We start from the raw sequence: 27313 nt of genomic DNA on the forward strand, positions 1-27313 counted from the left end.
ACATGAGATACCTCAACTATATACACTACGTAAGATACCTCAACTATATACAGTACATGATATACCTCAACCATATACACTACATGATATACCTCAACTATATACACTACATGAGATACCTCAACTATATACACTACATGATATACCTCAACCACATACCTGTACACTACGTAAGATACCTCAACTATATACACTACATGATATACCTCAACTATATACACTACATGAGATACCTCAACTATATACAGTACATGATATACCTCAACCATATACACTACATGATATACCTCAACTATATACACTACATGAGATACCTCAACTATATACACTACATGATATACCTCAACCACATACCTGTACACTACGTAAGATACCTCAACTATATACACTACATGATATACCTCAACTATATACACTACATGAGATACCTCAACTATATACACTACATGATATACCTCAACTATATACACTACATGATATACCTCAACTATATACACTACATGAGATACCTCAACTATATACACTACATGATATACCTCAACTATATACACTACGTAAGATACCTCAACTATATACACTACATGATATACCTCAACTATATACACTACATGATATACCTCAACCATCTACACTACATGATATACCTCAACTATATACACTACATGAGATACCTCAACTATATACAGTACATGATATACCTCAACTATATACACTACATGATATACCTCAACCATATACACTACATGATATACCTCAACCATATACACTACATGAGATACCTCAACTATATACACTACATGGGATACCTCAACTATATACACTACATGATATACCTCAACCATATACACTACATGATATACCTCAACCATATACACTACATGATAAACCTCAACCATATACACTACATGAGATACCTCAACTATATACACTACATGGGATACCTCAACTATATACACTACATGAGATACCTCAACTATATACACTACATGGGATACCTCAACTATATACACTACATGATATACCTCAACCATATACACTACATGATATACCTCAACTATATACACTACATGAGATACCTCAACTATATACACTACATGATATACCTCAACTGTCCACCACTCTGTCCATGTTATATCTCATCTTTCGCTCTCTTATCTTTCTGTCTTTCTGTCTCTCTTCCCGTGCTCTCCTCTTTTCTTCTTCCCTATTTGCTCTTCTCTCTCTCTCTCTCTCCCCCTCTCTCTCTCCCTCTTCCTCACTCTGTCTCTCCCTTCTCTCTCTCTCTCCCTTCTCTCTCTCTCTCTCTCTCTCTCTCTCTCTCTCTCTCTCTCCCCCTCTCTCTTTCTCTCTTCCTCGCTCTGTCTTTCTGTCTCTCCCTTCTCTCTCTCTCTCTCCCTTCTCTCTCTCCCCCTCTCTCTCTCCCTCTTCCTCACTCTGTCTCTCCCTTCTCTCTCTCTCTCCCTTCTCTCTCTCTCCCTCTTCCTCGCTCTGTCTTTCCCTTCTCTCTCTCTCTCTCTCTCTCTCCCCCCCTCTCTCTCTCTCTCTCTCTCTCTCTCTCTCCCCCCTCTCTCTTTCTCCCTTCTCTCTCTCTCCCTCTTCCTCGCTCTGTCTTTCCCTTCTCTCTCTCTCTCTTTATATCTCTCCCCTTCTCTCCTTCTCCCCCCTTTCCCCTCTCACTCTCCCATTCTCTTATCTTTGATTAATACTGTACTGTAGGTTTGTGATAAGGGCGTTTCTTTGCCTGTGTCTCAAGAGGTCATGACTAATTTCTACTGTTGACTTGCTTGCCAGTCCAGTCTGGAACATTACAAGTAGGCCTATACAGACAAATGTACATGAAGTAGGCCTATACAGACAAATGTACATGAAGTAGGCCTATACAGACAAATGTATATGAAGTAGGCCTATACAGACAAAGGCTTTGTGAAAGAATAAGGTTAGAGGTACAAACCACTTTCACCACAAAACATATTCTGATTACTTCACATTATTTATTCAGCCCCCCCCACCTGACGCTGTCTCTGCTATTCTATTCTATTCTATTCTATTCTATTCTCTGTGTTCTCTCTGACTGTACTGTAATGGGGCGGCAGGTAGCCTAGTGGTTAGAGCCTTGGGCCAGTAACTGAAAGGTTGCTAGATCGAATCCCCGAGCTGACATGGTAAAAATCTGTCGTTCTGCCCCTGAACAAGGCAGTTAACCCGCTGTTCCTAGGCCGTCATTTGAAAATAAGAATTTGTTCTTAGCTGACTTGCCTAGTTAAATAAAGGTAAAATGTTCTGACATCCCTCAGGTCCAGGTCTGCAGTGGGATCATCTAGAAGGACGGCCTCCGGTCCTCGGTCTACCACCCCGACACTTCCTGGTCAGCGACACACACTGGGACATATGAATCAATCGCAGCCTACTTCATTACATTTTACAGTGGATTGAATAACTGTCATATCTGTTCTGTACAGATACAGTCCCGCCCTCTCCTTCACTGTCCAATCCTGCAGCTTGCTGCCCGCCTACAACTGCCACAAACAACCAATCAGCAACTGCTCTGTCGCCAAGCAACAACCAATCTACATCGGGTAAGAAAACACCCATCTGTCCTACCACACCAGACAAAAAGCTTAACCCATATCTTCATTCATAACCTATAGCCCATACATGACCCATACATGACCCATACATAACCCATACATAACACATACATGACCCATACATGACCCATACATGAACCATACATGACCCATACATAACCCATACATAACCCATATATAACACATACATAACTCATACATGACCCATACATGACCCATACATAACTCATACATGACCCATACATAACCCATACATGACACATACATGACCCATACATGACACATACATAACACATACATAACACATACATAACACATACATGACCCATACATGACCCATACATAACTCATACATGACCCATACATAACTCATACATGACCCATACATAACCCATACATAACACATACATAACTCATACATGACCCATACATGACACATACATGAACCATACATGACCCATACATGACCCATACATGACCCATACATGAACCATATATGACCCATACATAACCCATACATAACCCATATATAACCCATACATAACTCATACATGACCCATACATGACCCATACATAACCCATTTATAACCCATACATGACCCATATATGACCCATACATAACCCATACATAACCCATATATAACACATACATGACCCATACATGACCCATATATGACCCATATATGACCCATATATGACCCATACATAACCCATATATAACACATACATAACTCATACATAACCCATACATGACCCATACATGACCCATATATGACCCAAACATGACCCATATATGACCCATACATGACCCATACATAACTCATACATGACCCATACATAACCCATACATAACACATACAAAACCCATACATGACCCATACATGACCCATACATAACCCATATGTAACCCATACATGACCCATACATGACCCATACATGAACCATATATGACCCATACATAACCCATACATAAGCCATATATAACACATACATAACTCATACATAATCCATACATGACCCATACATAACCCATTTATAACCCATACATGACCCATATATGACCCATACATAACCCATACATAACCCATATATAACACATACATGACCCATACATGACCCATATATGACCCATATATGACCCATATATGACCCATATATGACACATACATAACCCATATATAACACATACATAACTCATACATAACCCATACATGACCCATACATGACCCATACATGACCCATATATGACCCAAACATGACCCATATATGACCCATACATGACCTATACATAACTCATACATGACCCATACATAACCCATACATAACACATACAAAACCCATACATGACCCATACATGACCCATACATAACCCATATGTAACCCATACACAACCCATACATAAGCAGTGAGGAAACATTTCATAAACAACTTGCGTTTGTTTACAGAAGCATTCATGACACCAGTCTCTCTCCTCTCTCCTGTAGAGCTGAGTAGTCCGGGCAGTATCAACAAGAAGGCCAAGTCCAGGCCTGTGGACAAGGACGGACGCTACAGGAACCGTCTCAGCCACACCTCCGCCCCCATGTACCTGTCCAAGGCGAAGAGACCTGCCCCTGCCCCTGCAGGAGACCTGGAGGTTGTAGGGGGGGTCACGAACCGGCTGCCTGGACCGGGTGGGCCTGGACCGGGTGGGCCTGGAGGCCAACAGACCCTGCCTCGGAGACAACGCCGGGACAACACACACAGCAACACAGAGGAGGAAGCAGGGGAAATATCATCCCCTTCCCTTATGGATCTACACATCCTGGAGACAGACCAACACATCTCATCACACAACTGTCCCCATCCTGACAGCTGCAGGTGGGTCTTCCTGTGTGGTTCTTCTTTAGACTGTATGAGTCGAATGTAGTTAGACTGGAACACAAAACCTTTGTGAAACACATTATATTAAAGACATTTGACATAACTCGACAGTTTTATCTCCATCTCTTCATTCAAAGACTAAATCATGGATACTCTTACTGACAGTTGTAGCTGCTTTGCGTGATGTATTGTTGTCTCTACCTTCTTGCCCTTTGTGCTGTTGTCTGTGCCCAATAATGTTTGTACCCTGTTTTATGCTGCTAACATGTTGTGTTGCTACCATGTTGTGTTGCTACCATGTTGTTGTCATGTTGTGTTGCTACCATGTTGTTATCAGGTTATGTTGCTACCATGTTGTGTTGTGTTGCTACCATGCTGTGTTGTCATGTGTTGCTGCCTTGTTATGTTGTTGTCTTAGGTCTCTCTTTATGTTGTGTTGTGTTGTCTCTCTTGTCGTGATGTGTGTTTTGTCCTATATTTATATTGTATTTATTTTTATTTTTAATCCCAGGCCCCCGTCCCCGCAGGAGGCCTTTTGCCTTTTGGGAGGCCGTCATTGTAAATAAGAATTTGATCTTAACTGACTTGCCAGGTTAAATAAAGGTTAAATAAAAACAATTCAAAAGTCAATTAAATTAAATTGCTTGTATTGTTGGGGTTTGTGTGACTGCATTACATAATGATTTGTATGTTTTATCTACAGCTATACTGTACCACTCTCAGCAATCAAGAACTCTTCCATGTCACAGATCACTCTCCACATGATGTGAGTAGGCATGGTTACAGATCACTCTCCATATGATGTGAGTAGGCATGGTTACAGATCACTCTCCATATGATGTGAGTAGGCATGGTTACAGATCACTCTCCATATGATGTGAGTAGGCATGGTTACAGATCACTCTCCATATGATGTGAGTAGGCATGGTTACAGATCACTCTCCATATGATGTGAGTAGGCATGGTTACAGATCACTCTCCATATGATGTGAGTAGGCATGGTTATAGATCACTCTCCACATGATGTGAGTAGGCATGGTTACAGATCACTCTCCATATGATGTGAGTAGGCATGGTTACAGATCACTCTCCATACGATGTGAGTAGGCATGGTTACAGATCACTCTCCATATGATATGAGTAGGCATGGTTATAGATCACTCTCCACATGATGTGAGTAGGCATGGTTACAGATCACTCTCCATATGATGTGAGTAGGCATGGTTACAGATCACTCTCCATATGATGTGAGTAGGCATGGTTACAGATCACTCTCCATATGATGTGAGTAGGCATGGTTACAGATCACTTTCCATATGATGTGAGTAGGCATGGTTATAGATCACTCTCCATATGATGTGAGTAGGCATGGTTACAGATCACTCTCCATATGATGTGAGTAGGCATGGTTACGGATCACTCTACATATGAAGTCCAGACCACAGGACATAAAACAACAAAACAACTCAGCTATCTACAGTTATGATGAAGTCCATGACAGCTGCATGTGTTTATATGTAGTTGCCAAGCAGACAAACCTGTTTTTTTCCCCACAAAATAGGTGATTTACCAACTACACCTTTTCTATTGATCACGCCTGTAAAGACTTGTAACCATCCTTCCCTCTGTCCTCAGTTCCCGTTTCTTCACAGTGTTGTAACGAAATGTCACCATTCTTACCTCTGTCCTCAGTTCCCGTTTCTTCACACAGTGTTGTAACGAAATGTCACCATCCTTCCCTCTGTCCTCAGTTCCAGTGCCAGCGTGTGGGTCAGACAGTGTGGAGCCACTAGAGGACGTCTGTGTCCTGACCACACAGAGACAGAGCTTCATGCTGGAGAGAAAAAAGTCACTGAGGTACATCTATACATTTAATCCAATATAAGACATAAACTCAGCAAAAAAAGAAACGTCCTCTCACTGTCAACTGTTTATTTTCAGAAACTTAACATGTGTAAATATTTGTTTGAACATAACAATATTCATCAACTGAGACATAAACTGAACAAGTTCCACAGACATGTGACTAACAGAAATGGAATAATGTGTCCCTGAACAAAGTGTGTGTGGGGGGGGGGTCAAAATCAAACAGTCAGTATCTGGTGTGGCCACCAGCTGCATTAAGTACTACAGTGCATCTCCTCCTCATGGACTGCACCAGATTTGCCAGTTCTTGCTGTGAGATGTTACCCCACTCTTCCACCAAGGCACCTGCAAGTTCCCGGACATTTCTGTGGGGAATGGCCCTAGCCCTCACCCTCCGATCCAACAGGTCCCAGACGTGCTCAATGGGATTGAGATCCGGGCTCTTCGCTGGCCATGGCAGAACACTGACATTCCTGTCTTGCAGGAAATCACGCACAGAACGAGCAGCATGGCTGGTGGCATTGTCATGCTGGAGGGTCTTGTCAGGATGAGCCTGCAGGAAGGGTACCACATGAGGGAGGAGGATGTCTTCCCTGTAATGCACAGCGTTGAGATTGCCTGCAATGACAACAAGCTCAGTCCGATGATGCTGTGACACACCGCACCAGACCATGACGGACCCTCCACCTCCAAATCGATCCCGCTCCAGAGTACAGGCCTCGGTGTAACGCTCATTCCTTCAACAATAAACGTGTATCCGACCATCACCCCTGGTGAGACAAAACCGCGACTCGCCTTACAACAGGCCTACAAGCCCTCAGTCCAGCCTCTCTCAGCCTATTGCGGACAGTCTGAGCACTGATGGAGGGATTGTGCATTCCTGGTGTAACTCGGGGCAGTTGTTGTTGCCATCCTGTACCTGTCCCGGAGGTGTGATGTTCGGATGTACCAATCCTGTGCAGGTGTTGTCACACGTGGTCTGCCACTGCGAGGACAATCAGCTGTCTGTCCTGTCTCCCTGCAGCGCTATCTTAGGTGTCTCACAGTACAGACATTGCAATATGCAGTCCTCATGCCTCCTTGCAGCATGCTTAAGACACGTTCACGCAGATGAGCAGGGACCCTGGGCATCTTTCTTTTGGTGTTTTTCAGAGTCAGTAGAAAGGCCTCTTTAGTTTCCTAAGTTTTCATAAAAGTGACCTTAATTGCCTACCATCGGTAAGCTGTTAGTGTCTTAATGACCGTTCCACAGGTGCATGTTCATTAATTGTGTATGGTTCATTGAACAAGCTTGGGAAACAGTGTTTAAACCCATTACAATGAAGATCTGTGAAGTTATTTGAATTTTTACGAAGTATCTTTGAAAGACAGGGTCCTGAAAAAGGGACGTTTCTTTTTTTGCTGAGTTTATTATTGACCAGTGTTCGGGGTTCATTCTATTTCAATTAAGGAAGTAAACTGTAATTCCAATACTTTCCAAATGGTCTGAGTTGAAGCGGAATTGACCCCAACCCTGTTGTTGATTACTTTGCTTATGGAGAAACTGACTGACCTCTTGACCTCTTTCTCCTCAGGGGACAGATCACCTGTGGCCAGTACCTGTACTGTCATTCCAGGACGTCACCTATCACTTCAGAGTGGCCAAGTCTGTGAGTATTGAATCGATTATATTTGACCATTTAAAAAAAAAAAAAATCAATATAAAGTTGCTTCAATCTAATCTTGACCTCTGTCCTCTTCTCCTTCTGGCAGAGTGAAGTGAGGTGTGGCGTAGAGGAGGAGAATGTATCCACCACCACCACACCACCATACTCTGACTTCTACTTCCTAATTCAAAGCAGCTGCGCATGAGAGGAGAGGGAACTAAGCATGCAAACTAGTGTGCTTGCTTTGAATCTAGCCTATCCCCTGACTGACTCAGGGTTTCTTAAAGGGATAGTTGGGAGGCCCTTTTATCTACTTCCCCAGAGTCAGATGAACTCGTGGATACCAATTTGTATATCTCTGCGTGCAGTATGAAGAAAGTTAGAGGTCGTTTTTCAAGCCAATGCTAACTAGCGTTAGCACTATGACTGGAAGTCTACAGGAAAAATTGCGCTTACGCTAGTTAGCAACTTTCTTCATATTGCACGCAGAGACATAAAACTGGTATCCACGAGTTCATCTGACTCTGGAGAAGTAGATATAATCTCAACTATCCCTTTAACTACTACACCTCCTATCCCACCTCTCTCTCTCTCTCTCTCTCTCTCTCTCTCTCTCCTACCCATCCTGTCCTGTATAGAAACATATCCACCAAACTACAGCTCCTATGCACTTCATTATATGAAACCTAAGTTTATCATAATGCTATAGTGTTATATTATGGCTTATTAATCATTTTGTATTTTTGCCAATTTATAATATCCGTTTTCCTGAACTTGTTTTGTGTCTACTGTACACTCTAACCATTCCTTATGACTGAAAACAAAAACCCTGTTTTGAATGTATGATTTAATACATTTGGTTCTAGTGAGAATAATTATAGGAGAGTCAAATTCACAGTTGACTAACATTCCGTTCTGGGCTGCTGTATGTCTTGACTTCCTGTCTGGATCCTCCCAGATGGCACCATAGTCAGTGGATTTGGATATACTACTGTAGAAGTTTGTCTCAAACATTCTTTGTCTATGCATTCCAGTACCAAAATTCCCAGGTTTTCCAGAAATCCCGTTTGGAAGATTCCCGCAATCAAAAGTGACGAAATCCGGAATCTTCAAAACAGGATATTTGGAAAATCTGGGAATTTTGTGAAAGATACCAGAATTAAGTCTGACCTATCTGTTAGAGCAGGGATATTCAACTGTTGTCCTACGAGGTCCAGAGCCTGCTAGTTTTCTGTTCTACCTGATAATTAATTACACACACCAAGTGTCCCAGGTCTAAATCAGTCCCCGATTAGAGGGGAAGAATGAACAGAGCTGAATTTAAGGGTGTTAGAGAAACTAAACTAAAAAGCAGCCTAGCAGAGAATCACCTTACTGGTTTGAGGGCGCTCACTGCCGTGGAGTTGAAACAAACTCTACATCAGATTGATACGGATACATTCAGAAATCTGATGCATCTATACAGGTAGCTGATGATCCATCAAAGGTAAACGCTAAGAAACAGAAGAAACACATTTTAATTGAAATGCATTAAATCACAGGAGTATATCAAATCTACAAGAAGTGAATGACTCAGCATGATAAGACTGGAGATAAACTCAGATAACTGGAAACGGTAGACCACTGTATACACCATAGCTATAGAACCCATATTGTCTGTCTATGGTATACACTGTATGCTCTCAGCAGATACATTGTGTGCTCTGAAACACTGTACTGGAACCACAGAATTAGAATGACTCTGATTCTATGATTCTAATTCTATACACTGTACTGGAACCACAGAATTAGTATGACTCTGATTCTATGATTCTAATTCTATACACTGTACTGGAACCACAGAATTAGAATGACTCTGATTCTATGATTCTAATTCTATACACTGTACTGGAACCACAGAATTAGAATGACTCTGATTCTATGATTCTATGATTCTAATTGTATACACTGTACTGGGAAATTGGTACGCGCTGTATGCTGTAGAATCCCAGCATCTGATAACGGCATTGATCAGGTCCAACAAGGGACTATATGTTACAAGAACACTGGACATTTTTACACTGTATCTTGCTTACTGGAAATTTTACACTGTAACTCGCTCACTGGATTTAATAATGCTTAACCACTAGCAAAATACAATGTGTGTTTAAGAAGTACTTCTTAGCTATATATTTTCTGTTTTAATTGTTTTAATTGTAGAAGATCAGAGATGACTTTCTGCTCTGGATCGTGATGTTGATAACCCGTAGTCTCTCCAGACATCTGCTTTGCCTCCCACAATTTTCAAATGCTCCAACTTAGGGTCTAGTTTTCAAGACTAGACAACACAAATATTGACATCTGAACGGTGTTTTTTAAACCGCTGGTGCCTTATCTTTCTCTACAAAACAAGAAGGCTGTCATCTTATCACCAGACCGAAGCAGCTCATGGACTTGATTGAATGCTGTTCATGTCTGAGCTAATAGAGGCATCCATTTTGTGACCTGGGTCTTGTATAAACGAACAAGAAAGAAAGGGTTAACAGAGGCCACACTAGCACCTTCCTGAATGAGTCCAGAGGCCACACTAACACCTTCCTGAATGAGCCCAGAGGCCACACTAACACCTTCCTGAATGAGTCCAGAGGCCACACTAACACCTTCCTGAATGAGCCCAGAGGCCACGCTAACACCTACCTGAATGAATTATGGATTTTGTACACTGGACTATTATATTATTCTAGCCTTTGCATTGATTGCTCTAAATCTGTTTAACACTTTCTGTCTTCCCCTCTCTGACGGGAAACAACACCCTGTCCCTAAAGTCATGTTTAGAACTATCTCCTCTGGAAATACCCTAAAGTCATGTTTAGAACTATCTCCTCTGGAAATACCCTAAAGTCATGTTTAGAACTATCTCCTCTGGAAATACCCTAAAGTCATGTTTAGAACTATCTCCTCTGGAAATACCCTAAAGTCATGTTTAGAACTATCTCCTCTGGAAATACCCTAAAGTCATGTTTATAACTATCTCCTCTGGAAATACCCTAAAGTCATGTTTAGAACTATCTCCTCTGGAAATACCCTAAAGTCATGTTTAGAACTATCTCCTCTGGAAATACCCTAAAGTCATGTTTAGAACTATCTCCTCTGGAAATACCCTAAAGTCATGTTTATAACTATCTCCTCTGGAAATACCCTAAAGTCATGTTTAGAACTATCTCCTCTGGAAATACCCTAAAGTCATGTTTAGAACTATCTCCTCTGGAAATACCCTAAAGTCATGTTTAGAACTATCTCCTCTGGAAATACCCTAAAGTCATGTTTAGAACTATCTCCTCTGGAAATACCCTAAAGTCATGTTTAGAACTATCTCCTCTGGAAATACCCTAAAGTCATGTTTAGAACTATCTCCTCTGGAAATACCCTAAAGTCATGTTTAGAACTATCTCCTCTGGAAATACCCTAAAGTCATGTTTATAACTATCTCCTCTGGAAATACCCTAAAGTCATGTTTAGAACTATCTCCTCTGGAAATACCCTAAAGTCATGTTTATAACTATCTCCTCTGGAAATACCCTAAAGTCATGTTTATAACTATCTCCTCTGGAAATACCCTAAAGTCATGTTTAGAACTATCTCCTCTGGAAATACCCTAAAGTCATGTTTAGAACTATCTCCTCTGGAAATACCCTAAAGTCATGTTTATAACTATCTCCTCTGGAAATACCCTAAAGTCATGTTTAGAACTATCTCCTCTGGAAATACCCTAAAGTCATGTTTATAACTATCTCCTCTGGAAATACCCTAAAGTCATGTTTAGAACTATCTCCTCTGGAAATACCCTAAAGTCATGTTTAGAACTATCTCCTCTGGAAATACCCTAAAGTCATGTTTAGAACTATCTCCTCTGGAAATACCCTAAAGTCATGTTTAGAACTATCTCCTCTGGAAATACCCTAAAGTCATGTTTAGAACTATCTCCTCTGGAAATACCCTAAAGTCATGTTTAGAACTATCTCCTCTGGAAATACCCTAAAGTCATGTTTAGAACTATCTCCTCTGGAAATACCCTAAAGTCATGTTTATAACTATCTCCTCTGGAAATACCCTAAAGTCATGTTTAGAACTATCTCCTCTGGAAATACCCTAAAGTCATGTTTAGAACTATCTCCTCTGGAAATACCCTAAAGTCATGTTTAGAACTATCTCCTCTGGAAATACCCTAAAGTCATGTTTAGAACTATCTCCTCTGGAAATACCCTAAAGTCATGTTTATAACTATCTCCTCTGGAAATACCCTAAAGTCATGTTTATAACTATCTCCTCTGGAAATACCCTAAAGTCATGTTTAGAACTATCTCCTCTGGAAATACCCTAAAGTCATGTTTATAACTATCTCCTCTGGAAATACCCTAAAGTCATGTTTATAACTATCTCCTCTGGAAATAGTTTTTCATATGTACTCTGTTATTGTCTTTCCCTTACTCACTGACCACTCCGCTCTTTGATATACTATTGACTATGTTCCTCATATGTCATACAATACAGTTATTATATACATTTATTAGTACGTGATGAAGGACCCTTTGGACATCTGGTATCTGAATGCCTCAAGTTAACAAAGTATTCTGATACTGAGACCAGGTGTGTTGAAACAGGTGTGTTGAACACAGTCCCTCTAAGGTCAGGTGTGTTGAAACAGGTGTGTTGAACACAGTCTCTCTAAGATCCGGTGTGTTGAAGATCTACAAATACAAATTCAAAAAAACATAATCAAATGAATATACTTCATTGAAGATGACAAAATATAAAGACATTGTACTATACTGTATTAGCAATATGACATGTTGACATACATGAGTACAGTGTAATATTTGAGCTTATTTATAATGCACCAGCCAGCCTTTACAGTGAAACCAGCATAGCATTGTATATATCAACTGATTTACGCTCTCTTGGGTGGTTCCATCTGGTTCCAACTGGTTTCAAATGGTTCCAACTGGTTCCAACTGGTTCCATCTGGTTCCAACTGGTTCCATCTGGTTCCAACTGGTTTCAAATGGTTTCAAATGGTATAGAAATTCATGAAATGTTACTGTGTAGCTTCATTTTGTAACAATGTATGCTCCTTTTTATGTTATTTTAGTTATATCATTATAATGTTGACTGTTGTTACTCTATCCTTGTTGTTGTTGTTATATTATTCATATGTAAACATTGTTATGCTATATTATGAAACTCTGTGCCAATCAAAATCGCTATTTGGCTTTTACCTGTCTCACTGGATAAGAAAACACACACACAGAGAGAGCAGAGAGAGAGAGAGAGAGAGAGAGTAGAGAATTCAAGGAGTTTGTCTGATGGGAATCTGTTATGTCATCGGCCTCCATCTTGCTTGAGAAACAGCAGAGAACTAAAGAGGAAAGGCCATCCTGTGCCGTGTCACACCTGGACCACCGATTGAGATGTGGCTTTTGTTAAGGAAATCAGGTGTTAAATGACACTTTAAATCTTTACTTCATTTTTAAATATGTTTATCTTATTACTCTAATTCTTATGGCTTAAAGCCCTTCAGAACACTAAAATACTTAATGAAAGCATAAATACCCCTCCTTCATTCACCTCTATACTGCTTTTAAAGTTCTCCCTATAAATGTGTGCTTTTTAGTCTTACCTCTTACTTTATTTTTAATACACGATCATGACATTTATTTTGGAGTCTTTGCTTATTTTGTATTTTTTTGTGTGTTAAAGAGCATGTTGTCATAATATGAATGCAGTAAATAAAATATTGATTGAAAACAAAATGTGTATTTTGGTTGGTTGATGGGACGGCCATGGGAAGTTTAGGTCTACATATGTTATTCGAGAGAGAGAGAGAGAGAGAGAGAGAGAGAGAGAGAGACATCACAGAAGCAAGATTTGTGACCTGTTTCCACAAGAAAAAGGCAACCAGTGAAGAACAAACACCATTGTAAATACAACCCATATTTATGTTTATTTATTTTCCCTTTGTATATATACATTGTTACACTGTATATATACACATAATATGACATGTGAAATGTCTTTATTATTTTGAAACCTCTTGAATTGAATTGAGAGAAGAGAGAGAAAATATGGTGAGAGGGAGAGAGAGAGAGAGAAAGAGAGAGATGTAAACATATGTTTCCCATGTCAATAAAGCACAAAATCATTTCATGTAAAGGAATAGGTTCGGGAATAAACCATTGAATAAATAAACTATGGATTTAGAGTGAAACTGTTTTGCCCCAGCCCGCCAGGTGGCGGCCAAGTATTTTTTTTATGTTGGCTAGAGAACCTCTGGAGAACTGACGTGGCTCTTCCCTGTTTGGTTCTGCAGTAAGAGCAAGCAACAACTCAACAAAATGGTAAGGGGTTTGGATCTAAGGCACGGTTTTCTAAGAATAACTTGAATATGAAATGCTGCTTATAGCCACGCAATGCCATTTGTCTAAATGAAAACCTGACGGTAAATTGATTTAAAAAGGGTTGAAGCTAGACGTTTCCGTGTTGCAGTGGATATAGCTTTGTTAGCCAACATTAGCTTGTCATTAGACGTTGTTTGTAGCTATCAGTTAATCGATTAACAGTAAATATGTATTGATGGGAATACAGTAACTATTTAACTGAGCAATTAACATCAATCTTAGGTAGTAAACAAACACCCCAGTACAACCTCCCACAGACGGTTCCAATGAAGAAAATATCTTATTCAATGATTTGGTTTTCAATGATAGTCAGTCAATAAGCAGGTTGATGTTTACCTAGTTAATTATATTGATGTAGCTAGTCATTTTAAACCAAAAACATTGTTTTTAATTTACAAAATGTGGAATATTGTCCTGATGTCCTAAACCAGAAACACACAAACTGAATGAATCTCTACATTGTCTCTGTTCTCTCAGGAGCTGGAGGCTATGACCAGATACACCAGTCCGGTGAACCCGGCAGTCTTCCCTCACCTCACTGTGGTTCTACTGGCTATCGGCATGTTCTTCACTGCGTGGTTCTTTGTGTATCCTTCCGTGGCCGTCTGTCATCATAGTAACCCGTTTCTTTTGACCGCGGGTCGTAACCCGTTTATTTTGACCGCGGGTCGTAACCCGTTTCTTTTGACCGCGGGTCGTAACCCGTTTCTTTTGACCGCGGGTCGTAACCCGTTTCTTTTGACCACGGGTCGTGGCCGTCTTTGTACCCCTATTGTGCAAGTTTGTGGCGGAACAAGGGGGATATGTATTCTCATAGAACATGAATGAATGGATTTTACACTACTTTTGGATTTTAAGCCTCATCCAAAATAGGTATTTTGCAATTATCTTAGCGACCGTTCAAGCAAGAATCGAAACATAATTGTAAGTATATGAGAAACCCCCCCCCCCCCCATTTAAAAAAATGTTTGTTTAGAAGTAGTAACTTAAATCTAGGCTGTTGAATTGTCGCGTCAGTGTGTGGTGTTCTGGAATCAGTGTTCTTCAAACCTTGTCCAGGGGAGTGGGGGGGGGCATCTGTTCCAGCCCAGTACTCTAGGATTGAAGAACATTGATTATAAAAACAGCTTAAGGTATAGTGTACAGGGCATTCATAAAGTATTCAGACCCGTTCGATAATTTAACATTATTACGTTAGACTTATTCCATTGATCATTCTTGAGATGTTTCTACAACTTGATTTGAGTCCACCTGTGGTAAATTCAATTGACTGGTCATGATTTGGAAAGGCACACACCTGTCTATAAGGTCTCACAGTTCATGTCAGAGCAAAAACCAAGCAATGAGGTCAAAGGAATTGTGCGTAGAGCCCCGAGACAGTATTGTGTTCAAGGCACAGATCTGGGGAAGGGTACCAAAAAGTGTGCATCATTAGAGGCCACTATGTTCATGGGGACCTTCATCATTCTTAAATGGAGGACGTTTGGAACCATCAAGACTCTTCCTAGAGCTGGCTGCCCGGCCAAACTGAGCAATCTGGGGAGAATGGCCTTGGTCAGTGAGGTGACCAAGAACCTGATGGTCACTTTGACAGAGCTCTAGAGTTCCTCTGTGGAGATGGGAGAACCTTCCAGAAGGACAACCATGTCTGCAGCACTCCACCAATCAGGACTTTATGGCTAGACGGAAGCCACTCCTCAGTAAAAGGCACATGACAGCCCACTTGGAGTTTGCCAAAAGGCACCTAAAGACTCTCAGACCGTGAGAAACAAGATTCTCCTGTCTGATTAAAAACAAGATTGAACTCTTTGGCCTGAATGCCAAGCGTTACATCTGGAGGAAACCTGGCACCATCCCTGCGGTGAAGCGTGGTGGTGGCAGCATCACGCTGTGGGAATGTTTTTTAGCGGCAGGAACAGGGAGACTAGTCAGGATCGAGCGAAAGATGAACAGAGCAAAGTACAGAGAGATACTTGATGAAAACCTGCTCAAGAGCGCTCAGGACCTCAGACTGGGGTGAAGATTCACCTTCCAACGGGACAACGACCCTAAGCACACAGCCAAGACAACGCAGGAGGAGCTTCGGGACAGGTCTCACTGTCCTTGAGTGGCCCAGCCAGAGCCCAGGGTTTATAACCGGATTGAACATCTCTGGAGAGACCTGAAAATAGCTGTGCAGCGACTCTCCTCATCCAACCTGACAGATCTTGAGAGAAGAATGGGAGAAACTCCCCAAATACAGGTGTGCAAGCTTGTAGCGTCATACCCAAGCAGACGAGGCTGTAATCGCTTCGAAAGGTGCTTCAACAAAGTACTGAGTAAAGGGTCTGAATACTTATGTAAATGTGATCAGTTTTTATTTTTAATACATTTCTAAAACTGTTATTGCTTTGTCATTATAGGGTAGTGTGTGTGTGTGTGTGTGTGTGTAGATTGATGGGGGGGAAACTATTGAATCCACTTTTAGAATAAGGCTGTAACATAAATATGTGGTTAAAGGGGTCTGAGTACAGTACTTTCCAAATGTGCTGTACATGGATTGACTGAGATTTGACATCCTGAACAAAGACTTGAAGTAGACTAAATGTATTTGACGAGATGAGTTCATGCAGAATTCACTTTATTATTTTTTTTCCGGTCCAAAATAAAATTCAATTTTGAGACAAACTGACCTGTTTGTTTAGCACCTTAACTCTCTCCCAGCTACGAGGTGACGTCCACCAAATACACCAGAGACGTGTACAAAGAGCTGCTCATCTCCCTGGTGGCGTCTCTCTTCATGGGCTTCGGAGTGCTGTTTCTGTTACTGTGGGTCGGCATCTATGTCTGACAGGTAAGGAAGTGATCATGACGACTTGATCGGTTTTGTGCCATCTTAACTCATCTTTAAAATGTGGCTGCATATAGCCTAGCGGTTAGAACGTTGGGACAGTAACTGAAAGGCTGGTTTTAAATCCCCGAGCCGGCAAGGTGGAACAATCTGCTGTTCATCCCTCGAGTAAGGCCGTTAACCCCAACAACTGGTCCCCGGGCGACGTTTTTTTTAAGGCAGCCCCCTAACCTCTGATTCAGAAGGGTTGGGTTGAATGCATTGTTGTACAACTGACTAGGTATCCTTGTTTGTGATTGCTGCAAAAATGAATGGCTCTTTTGAGGACATTAACGTTTTCTGAATCTGACAATGACCCATAAGAGTTGGCAAAATGGTACATGTCTATCTGGGTCCAGGCTAATGGAATGGAGACTTGTGCACACTCAACAATACAAATTATTAGACCCATTTTTAAACAGAGACTCAAGTGATATGACGTTATCATAAACAGTGGCACAAACAAAGAGAATGTGTGACACAAGAGGTTGCAAAAAAGCACACCGGTAGGCTACAGAGATTGCGGCTCTCTCTAGCGACGTGCTAGCTGCGTGACACATCTCAACTAGCTGTGCCTCTTGCGTCGTACTAATCTTTGTTCCTGTCATAAATCACCCTTATGGTCATGTCATTTCCCTAGATCTACCGTTTTAAAAGTTAACTCATTCACCATAGTGTTTTCTCTCTGTGTTCTGTTTACAGATTGTTTATATTGATACAGAAGAACATTCCAGTGGAACAAGAGGAGGACATGAAATGGGCTCCACTACAAGATGGTTATGGATTGGATTGCACTGATAAGACAGTGGGGACTGTGGATTGGGGTGGCCTTTCAATAAATAAAGAGCCATTTGTACAAAACTGCAAAGTACTTTCTGGTGAAATTGTGACAATTCTTCTGCACTGACTTGCTGTTTTTAAATAGGATTGTAGCATTAGTGATGCTGACCCAGAGGCATCTTCAAATTACAGGTTAGCGGCGTAAATTGTAAACGATTGCTTTCATCAAGTGTCCGTCCAATCAGGGAGAAGAGGCAGGAAAGGAAGCGGTTTAGAATCGAGTCAGTGGACAATACTTCAACTAGAAAAGAACAGTCCACTGACTAATCTTTCAGAGGCGACGAGGAAACATGCGTTTTGTATGGAAACTCTCCTCCACTCGCAAGTTCATCAGGCAAATTAGATTTACAGGGGTAGATCCCAAAACAAGTGTACAACTAATATAGCTAGTGATATGTAGCATACTGTTTTGCCATAGGAGCATGCTTTTCACTTTCTAGAACAAGAGTTTTGAATCCACTGTGAAGGATTCGACTATACTATTGAGGGGAGGACCTTTCCGTTCACCTACTGACTGACACTCCTCGATCACTTATCTATTTCCGGGTCACGGAGGAGAGCCGGACAGAGGATGGGTCTAATGCCCAAATGAGAATCTCCCATTGTATTGAAGCCTGTGTGTCAGTGACTGCAATTTTATTTGGAACTGGTTTGATAGTGTAACCAGTAATATTGATAAAGTGACGACTAGTCAGGCCTAGATCCTAACTGCAAGGCCACTGGCTTTACCTTGAACAGACCACAATAGGCTGAGAACCATAGGTTACAGAGCTCTTGTCTTTCTAATTGTAACATACAGCAGTATGTAAGGCCCAGGGGGATGGAGTGAATTACATTTCAGAGCACCAGAACCTATTTGTGGACAGTAGGCTATTCTGTGAGAGGTGGTGCCTTACACCCAAATTCCAGATGAATCTCAACAAAAAAGTATTGTCACTTTTAACCCGGCACATCGTCTACACTATTAATATGATCATCCAGCCCGGTGCGTAACCTTGAGTGGTATTTTATAGCCTGAAATCCAGATCTGTTTTATGCTAACATTCCACTCCTTTTACTAAGTGTCATATGGACACAGAATACAGAGTAGAATGTTAGCACAGGTCTGGATTTCAGGCTAGTTATTTTCTAGTTAAATGAGGTTATCGTCATAGTAAGTGGGGAATACTTCCTTTATGGTTTGACCATTTTAAAATTCAGATGAGTTAAGAAGAAAAAAATCCACAGAGAACAGGCATTTTTTATAAAAGGAGAAGAGAAAAAAAAGTGTTGGATTGACAATTTGAACTTGACGGTTAAAAAAATTAAATAAATGAATATCCATAAATTGTGTAAACGGCACATCTTATCTACAAGACAAACTGAACCAGGATCAGCATTATAGCGGAGACTTCCTTCAGGGTAAACATTTGCATACATCGTCTCAACAGGAAATGACCTTGATATTTCAACCACGCTACAACACAGACCTTCTGGATTGAATCGAGCCCCAGGACTTCCTCTCTCACCTGAGGGAACCAGTAACAACTCTTATACACTGTTGTTCCAGAACCAGGAGTGCATCCCAAATTGCATTCTATTCCCTATTTAGTGTACTCTATTAGGAAATAGGGTGCAATTTGGGACGCTATCGTTATCCCATCTTAGTAAAAAACACTAAATTAATAGCTGTCATTATGAATGTACTGTTTAAAAAATAAAGGAGTCTGCCTCAGATTGTCCTTTAGTGTCTTGTCTACTTGTTACATTAGTCCATATTCGTGTAGTGTGGTACATAGACTTGATGATCTATCACTGTCCATCCTGCTGTATAAACCCATTGCAGTTTCTCACTTTTCCCGTTGGCTCCATCCTAGCCCCGAGTCATTTTCAGTGGGTCAAACTGTTTTGAAGCGGGAAAACAATAATGGTTATTTCTTATTGGACAGGACCTGGGAGTCCTTCCCTCTTTCAGTTTTCTTCCGTTTCATGCCCAATGAACATGGCTCACCCAGGTAGTGAGTCAACACAGAGCCTGGCAGGCCTCGCCTGGTAATAAATCCTTTGGGGGTGTAATTGTTCCTTCCATTTCCTCCTCCTCACTGACGAGCTCTGGCGAAGGCATCCCTCAGCCAGACAGAATCCTGATACAGCCCCGGGTCACCCAGACACTCTGCTGTCCGTTTGTAAACGTAGTAATACAACACTGCAGCTGTGGAACAGAACACAAGTTACACAACTCCCAACAAAATAAACCAACATGTTGTTTAATATTAGTCTAATGAAAATGGTTTGTTAACTTAAGTAGTCTTGTGAAAAGAAGCAACCACTTATTAAGCCTCAAAAAAAGCTTTTTTTGCGAAGCCTCAACAGGCCGATACATAAGGCTGAATAAACCTAAGTCATACTGGCTCTTTTCTTCAGAGAACTTACCAACCCTCTGGAATACGAAGAGGACACGCAGGCCGTTCGTCCAGATGAAACGATTGGATTCCAGCCATCTCAGGTTCTATAGGAAACAAAATAATAGCAGACGTGATCAAATGTTTATTAAAAACTCTACAGGTGGTCATAATGCCTTTTCTGCTGACAGTTCACGTAGAATCTTCTTGTGTGTGTGTTTCTCTGCACGTACCACTAGCCAGCAGTGAAAGGAGATGCTGAGAGTGAGGTAGATGGCAGACAGCATCAGTAAGCCTTTAAACCTCTCCAGTAACAGAGCGACCAGACCGACCTGGAACACGTACGTGTTAAACATCATCAGCAGAATGATGATCACGTTGAACAGGATGGCTATATCCTGGATACTGGAACACACAGGTTATAAAATCACAGTTACAATCCCAGTAAAACATCTAACAAAATGTTTTTAAAAAAATAATAAACTAGCTATTAAATCTAATGTAAAAAAATACAAGTTTTATAACTAACGAACTAGAAAAACAAATCGTGTACGTACATGAACAGCACTAGCTGGATGACGGGCGCTGCCCTGAGCAGCTCACTGAAGGAGTTGACAAACAGGTCATAGGTCAGCAAACCCAGCTGGACCAGCAGGACCAGCGAGTAGTTGTTGGTCTGGAGCATGTCAGGGTGTAAGTCTGGCTACATAGCCCAGGACACCTGCACACAGCTGGGATGAGCTTCACACATTCACAGCATCTAGCTCCTCCGTCTCCGGCTGTGTTTACAGACAGACCAATTATGTTTGTTTTTTTCTCCCTTCTTCTTCTCCTCCAGTAATTGGTCTTTTAACCAATCAGATCATTTTAACCAATCAGATCAGCTCTGAAAAAAGATCAAAAGAAAAATGGTTCAAAATAAATCAGAATTGGGCTGCCTGTGTTGCTCCGTAGTGACAGCTATCTGAGGGGACACTACGACTAAAGCTACAGCTAGCCAGCGTCAGTTGACTTCACATTCCAGCTCAGGCTAACTCTAGCAGACTTATAACTGCACGGTCGAACACCGCACTCTTCGAGACAAAAATGTTGAAAACGTCAAGCCACGGGAGAGTCAGTGCTGCTCGTCGAACACAGAACTCTTCATTTGAGATAACGCTGAGACATCAATCCGTGGGAGAGTCAGTGCCACATTTTAATTTGTGCAAAAATAAAAGTTATTTTGCAAATTCAGCAGGCTATGGTGTGAAATAGGCTTTGAGAAGTTCCATCTTTATTTTATTACTTATTGTTAACGTCGTCAGTGGTGATGTGCTTTTCAATGCACAACCACCTTTTCAGGGATGCAAACTGGTGAGGGACCAAAAAGGTGACACTTTTTTTTGCGGTGAAACATCAGAAAGAAAATCCCTGCTAGGAGGAAATGCAGGTTTTAACTAATTAAACAACACAGAATATGATCTACATGATCAGTCTCTGTGTGTAAAATACAAAGTTGTTCATGTGAACCGAACTCACAGCTAAAAAATGTAAAGAAAGTAATCCAATGTTATTTGTTGCCTAGACTTTACTGCAAATGACACTCAAGTCTTGAGAAGAAAATAACATTTGAGCTACACTGCACATTACTACATTGTACACTTTCTGCCTGTAGACATCTGTTCAACAATGTGCCAGCAAAGTGAGAAAGTGTGTGATGTTCCTTTCACCTCTATAGTGGCCTCCAGCTTAAGCCAGGCCCAGCTCCACTTGATCCCTGAATCCACTTGTTTAACAAGCAACCCTCTCATTTTCACTTAATTCTCTCATTCTGAAAATAAACCACATACAGTAGAGGAGAAACATTAGGTATGATAGTGCCCAATTTCCTTAAATTTTGTGGCTAGAGTCAAATACTTTCTATAGAACAAACTTCACGTCAGGATAGGCAACCAAAATGAATAATTAAATGTATGTGTGTTATATTAAACAGAGGAGGGAGTCAAATGTAGGCAAGATATAAAAACATTTCAGAACAACTACTAGTCAAATAAGACATGGGAGAGATGACGAATTTTGCCAGAGATTTATTTATAGACCAACACAAAATCAGTAGCGGATTTAGGTATGGGCGACATGGGCAGTCGCCCAGGGCGGCACGGGTGTAGGCGCTGAAGGTGGGGGGGGGTTCGCCCCGGGAAGGCAAACAAGCTAGAACCACCACATATACCTTGAAACAAATAGCCAAACCGAAAATTATAGACAAAAATGCTTTGCTCTTAACTGACTTGCCTAGGCAAATAGAGGTTAAATAAATAAAACAAATACCTCTTTGTTATCGTTCAGGGGACGCGCTGCTCATACTGGCAAACTGCCTTTCTAGAGCGGGCGCTGATGCTATAACTAGTTGTCTCTTCTTTGCATTGTGTTATGTAAACGATTGGCTGAGCCTTGGATACAGCCAGTATTGTTCAAAACGTGCATCAATCATTCTCTTACAGCCAGTAGTGATCCTAACCCACCCCATCCCCCCCTCCCAAAACTTCTCATTGGATCTACACGAATCACGTAGGTCACCTATTTTAGATTCAAAACTGCAAATTTTGGCGAAAGGTGACTAGTTTGCATCCCTGCTTTCCCCCCACTCCAATCGATAAAACAATTGTATTAAGTCATACACAAGTTGTATTGTGCGTGTAGTTTCAAATGCATTCTGTTATTACTAAATATGTAATGTGATAAATATTTTAACATTAATATTTCTTTACCACAAAAAAACATTTTATTAATAAAATATTTAAAATTGGTTGTCTACCTCAAACGAAGAAGACGAGACTCAACTTCTGGCTCAGACACTTAATTCAGGATAAATAGAGTTAGCCTGCCCGGGAGCAGTTTAGCACTGAAGGACTTGTTCCCGCCCTAAAAATGTACCTGGCTAAAAGGTGAGCCACTTTTGTGGAACCAGTTGTTCTGAGTTGAACTCAAGAGTTGATGAAAAAGTTACTTTGCTATCTCCTCAAACCACGTACTTACTATAGGGCTCTGGATTTCAGTCCGTCGACCCTCCGGTTGCTAGCCCTTTGGGCTACCTGCCTCCACACCTTGAGCCTGGTCACCACCTTTACTTTTGTTTCCACAATCCACTGATGTTAAGATGCCTTTAAATCTCCATTCAGTTATTATAAACATTCATTCAACTCTTAATTACAGTCAAATTCCATGTTCTGTCAAAACCCCCTCAGAGGTCCTTCCATCTTCTTAGTTCCTGTGCAATTTCACCAGTGTTCAGGGACATAGGCTGTGTACTTGTCATCCAGGCAGAGAGCCCTTCAGTCCTAAATCTGCTGGTAACCAAACTGAACAGATAGGACTGGAGTCACTTTGAGATGAGAATACAAGACAGGTTTTCAGCTTCATCATGATCTTCCCAATCTAGCTATCTAGTCCTCCCTGAAATGAGATGTGAGGAGTTGTTTAAAATTATTGGTTTAGGTTTGGAAAAGGATTCTGCCTTATTGATTTAAAAAAAAATATATATATTGTCAGTAGTATTTCAGAGCTAAAGAAGATAAACGAACCATTCTCCCTGCTGTCCTCCCGTTCTTCTGGTCGAGCCAAAGCGCTGTGTAACTAACTAGTTTAACGCAGAGTAGTGTGAGCTAAACCTGTTGCACAGGTAAACAGCCAAGGAGAGGTCACTGTAAGGATTACAGATTAAAGAAAATGGTGTGCCAAATGGCATCCTATTGACTAATGCAATTATTTCTTAGTCACGGGATGTCTGTGTAGTAGACACCACTCACCGTCTGTTGTCGTTTCTTGGCTGCCATCCTTTCTAAACTAACGTTACGCCAAACTAATTTTAGCTGACTAGCATCAAGCGTTGTTGTTCACATGATCTAGGAATCCGAATCAAGCCAAGCGAGAGCCAAAACAAACACTTGGGCAGCTAACCTCACAGTTCTCACAGACGGACTATTAGCTAACTAACTAGTTAATCTAAAATGATAAGTAGTGTAACGTTAACGTTCGTAAAATACAATACTGAGTTACAAAACGAACGTTGGCTAGGGACCAAGACAAATAGCAAGCATGCTAACGTTAGCTAGCTAATTAGCATGCGCCTATGAGGAAAACTAACAGTATTGTTCAACACTGTCATTGGCGCTGAAGTTTGCTTTTTACTACAAAATAAAAAAATAATTAAAAAAACGTGTAATGAATGTTACCTTTTTTTTACGGGTTGGACGAAGTATTGAGCAGCCCCGGTCGTCTAGCTCATTAGCTAGCTTTAGCCAAAGACCGTCTTTGCTTTGCAGGCTTTTCTTCGAATACCATGGAAACGCCATTCCCGTCCCCTTTCAGCTCTAGTCCTAAAACCCGGAAATAGATTCCCGCTCATTCCCTCAGACATCCCTATGGTTAAAATGAATAGGAAAATAATCGTTTTTAAAAAATAATAAAACGTCGAAAAATAAGGTCTGAGGTTAACACAGGTTTAGGAGATCGTATACGTTTTGTTCTATGAGATAATTGCATTCAGTTAACGTTACCTTAATGAATTATGAAGCCTTGGTGGGTTTAATTTTTATTTTTTTTACATACATTCTTTAAAAATGCACAAACACTGACGTTAGCTGATGAAGATTCTCATAGAACAAAACGTATAAAATACCCTAAGCCTGTGTTTACCACAGACCTTATTTTCGGCATTTATTTTCCACATAACCTTTAGAGGGGTCGTTTTCTCGTGTGGGCAAAATACCGTTTTCTATCCTGGTCATCGCCGGAAGGAATACCGATTTTGTCAAAATGTAAGTCATACTCCCGTTCACTGTGCTTGATTTCCACATCAACACCTGTTGGCAAGCGGAATCATTGGGGAATCTACAATTCGCCAATAAATAGACTGAGCACTACATTACCTAGTAATTTTGCCCTCGTATAACTTAGAGGTTCTGAGTACTGCTGTTTTTCTGTTCTACTTGACCATTATAGCACCCACCTGGTGTCTCAGCTCTGGTGAGAAGAATTTAAATATTTTTTCTTCTTTCTTTTCATACACTAACTGGCCACCATATTACAGAAACTATAGCAATGAAACTGAAGTAATGGAATAGCAAGAACTCTAACGTTAACAATGGGAATATAGCCTGAGAGATACAAAGTCATTTGTAAAAAAAAAAATCCTTTAAAAACACCACCAACAACAAAGAAGTGGAACTCTTAAATAATGGAGCCTTCGCTCTCCCAATATAAAGAGATGAGCCTTCGCTCTCCCAATATAAAGAGTGGAGCCTTCGCTCTCCCAATATAAAGAGTGGAGCCTTCGCTCTCCCAATATAAAGAGTGGAGCCTTCGCTCTCCTAATATAAAGAGTGGAGCCTTCGCTCTCCCAATATAAAGAGTGGAGCCTTCGCTCTCCCAATATAAAGAGTGGAGCCTTCGCTCTCCCAATATAAAGAGTGGACCCTTCGCTCTCCCAATATAAAGAGTGGAGCCTTCGCTCTCCCAATATAAAGAGTGGAGCCTTCGCTCTCCCAATATAAAGAGTGGAGCCTTCGCTCTCCCAATATAAAGAGTGGAGCCTTCGCTCTCCCAATATAAAGAGTGGAACCTTCGCTCTCCCAATATAAAGAGTGGAGCCTTCGCTCTCCCAATATAAAGAGTGGAGCCTTCGCTCTCCCAATATAAAGAGTGGAGCCTTCGCTCTCCCAATATAAAGAGTGGAACCTTCGCTCTCCCAATATAAAGAGTGGAGCCTTCGCTCTCCCAATATAAAGAGTGGAGCCTTCGCTCTCCCAATATAAAGAGTGGAACCTTCGCTCTCCTAATATAAAGAGTGGAGCCTTCGCTCTCCCAATATAAAGAGTGGAGCCTTCGCTCTCCTAATATAAAGAGTGGAGCCTTCGCTCTCCCAATATAAAGAGTGGAGCCTTCGCTCTCCTAATATAAAGAGTGGAGCCTTCGCTCTTCCAATATAAAGAGTGGAGCCTTCGCTCTCCCAATATAAAGAGTGGAACCTTCGCTCTCCTAATATAAAGAGTGGAGCCTTCGCTCTCCCAATATAAAGAGTGGAGCCTTCGCTCTCCCAATATAAAGAGTGGAGCCTTCGCTCTCCTAATATAAAGAGTGGAGCCTTCGCTCTCCCAATATAAAGAGTGGAGCCTTCGCTCTCCTAATATAAAGAGTGGAGCCTTCGCTCTCCCAATATAAAGAGTGGAGCCTTCGCTCTCCTAATATAAAGAGTGGAGCCTTCGCTCTCCTAATATAAAGAGTGGAGCCTTCGCTCTCCTAATATAAAGAGTGGAGCCTTCGCTCTCCCAATATAAAGAGTGGAGCCTTCGCTCTCCCAATATAAAGAGTGGAGCCTTCGCTCTCCTAATATAAAGAGTGGAGCCTTCGCTCTCCTAATATAAAGAGATGAGCCTTCGCTCTCCCAATATAAAGAGTGGACCCTTCGCTCTCCCAATATAAAGAGTGGAGCCTTCGCTCTCCCAATATAAAGAGTGGAACCTTCGCTCTCCTAATATAAATATAATATATAAATATAAAACCTCTTAAGGATCTGCAAATTTTTCCCCAATTTTCACCTAAAATGACCCAAATCTAACTGCCTGTAGCTCAGGACCTGAAGCAAGTATATGCATATTCTTGGTACCATTTGAAAGGAAACACTGAAGCTTGTGGAAATGTGAAATTAATGTTGGAGAATATAACACATAACTGGTCAAAGATAATACAAAGAAAAAAACGTGCTTTTCCGGCGTGTTAACCGTCACCTTCACGTTGAGATTCGATACTAATTTCGTTAGGTTCCTGTCATTCAGCCAGAGCTGAGGTT

At 41.1% G+C, this 27313-nt stretch overlaps 3 protein-coding genes across 14 annotated transcripts in view; 2 read left to right on the plus strand and 1 right to left on the minus strand.

Annotated features, from left to right (window-relative positions):
• The window catches only part of LOC106584806 (myelin regulatory factor), a 119076-nt gene extending 105324 nt beyond the window's left edge, over positions 1 to 13752 (plus strand). For all 7 annotated transcript variants that reach the window (XM_045705894.1, XM_045705896.1, XM_045705897.1 and 4 more), the window contains 7 exons: positions 2295 to 2365; positions 2460 to 2576; positions 4073 to 4448; positions 5155 to 5217; positions 6203 to 6308; positions 7892 to 7966; positions 8070 to 13752. In XM_045705894.1, the coding sequence (XP_045561850.1) occupies positions 2295 to 2365; positions 2460 to 2576; positions 4073 to 4448; positions 5155 to 5217; positions 6203 to 6308; positions 7892 to 7966; positions 8070 to 8168 (907 nt within the window). In that variant the 3' untranslated portion in view covers positions 8169 to 13752. The remainder of the gene's footprint in view (positions 1 to 2294; positions 2366 to 2459; positions 2577 to 4072; positions 4449 to 5154; positions 5218 to 6202; positions 6309 to 7891; positions 7967 to 8069) is intronic.
• A 491-nt stretch (positions 13753 to 14243) lies between these two features.
• On the plus strand, positions 14244 to 18137 carry LOC106584809 (transmembrane protein 258). Its single transcript, XM_014170406.2, has 4 exons — positions 14244 to 14337; positions 14875 to 14984; positions 17101 to 17230; positions 17969 to 18137. Exons 1-3 carry the CDS (start codon positions 14335 to 14337, stop codon positions 17225 to 17227), a joined length of 240 nt encoding a protein of 79 aa, XP_014025881.1. The 5' UTR covers positions 14244 to 14334; the 3' UTR covers positions 17228 to 17230; positions 17969 to 18137.
• Positions 18138 to 19328: 1191 nt separating this feature from the next.
• Positions 19329 to 24861, minus strand: LOC106584807 (transmembrane protein 138). 6 transcript variants are annotated; one of them, XM_045706165.1, is made up of 7 exons: positions 24699 to 24861; positions 24048 to 24134; positions 22197 to 23919; positions 21045 to 21373; positions 20721 to 20892; positions 20519 to 20594; positions 19329 to 20297 (listed from the first exon to the last, which is right to left on the minus strand). In XM_045706165.1, the coding sequence occupies exons 4-7, from the start codon at positions 21170 to 21172 to the stop codon at positions 20185 to 20187; spliced, it is 489 nt and encodes a 162-aa protein (XP_045562121.1). In that variant the 5' UTR covers positions 21173 to 21373; positions 22197 to 23919; positions 24048 to 24134; positions 24699 to 24861; the 3' UTR covers positions 19329 to 20184. The 6 variants fall into 6 exon arrangements, with proteins under 6 accessions (XP_045562121.1, XP_045562119.1, XP_045562122.1 ...); XM_045706163.1 differs by having other exon boundaries at positions 24048 to 24167; XM_045706166.1 differs by lacking the exon at positions 24048 to 24134 and having other exon boundaries at positions 22197 to 22297.
• Between the last annotated feature and the right edge of the window lie 2452 nt (positions 24862 to 27313).

This window comes from Salmo salar, chromosome ssa23, assembly GCF_905237065.1.
Source record: "Salmo salar chromosome ssa23, Ssal_v3.1, whole genome shotgun sequence".
Classification (NCBI taxonomy): Eukaryota; Metazoa; Chordata; class Actinopteri; order Salmoniformes; family Salmonidae; genus Salmo; species Salmo salar.

Excerpts from the sequence above, each read along its gene's own strand:
- LOC106584809 (XM_014170406.2), top strand. Across the intron at positions 14,985-17,100 it reads TTCACTGCGTGGTTCTTTGT|CTACGAGGTGACGTCCACCA; the intron begins GTATCCTTCCGT and ends ACTCTCTCCCAG.
- LOC106584807 (XM_014170405.2), bottom strand. The coding sequence starts at position 21,172 with ATGCTCCAGACCAACAACTACTCGCTGGTCCTGCTGGTCCAGCTGGGT. Across the intron at positions 20,893-21,044 it reads ATCCAGCTAGTGCTGTTCAT|TATCCAGGATATAGCCATCC; the intron begins GTACGTACACGA and ends TGTGTGTTCCAG. Across the intron at positions 20,595-20,720 it reads CCTTTCACTGCTGGCTAGTG|AACCTGAGATGGCTGGAATC; the intron begins GTACGTGCAGAG and ends TGTTTCCTATAG.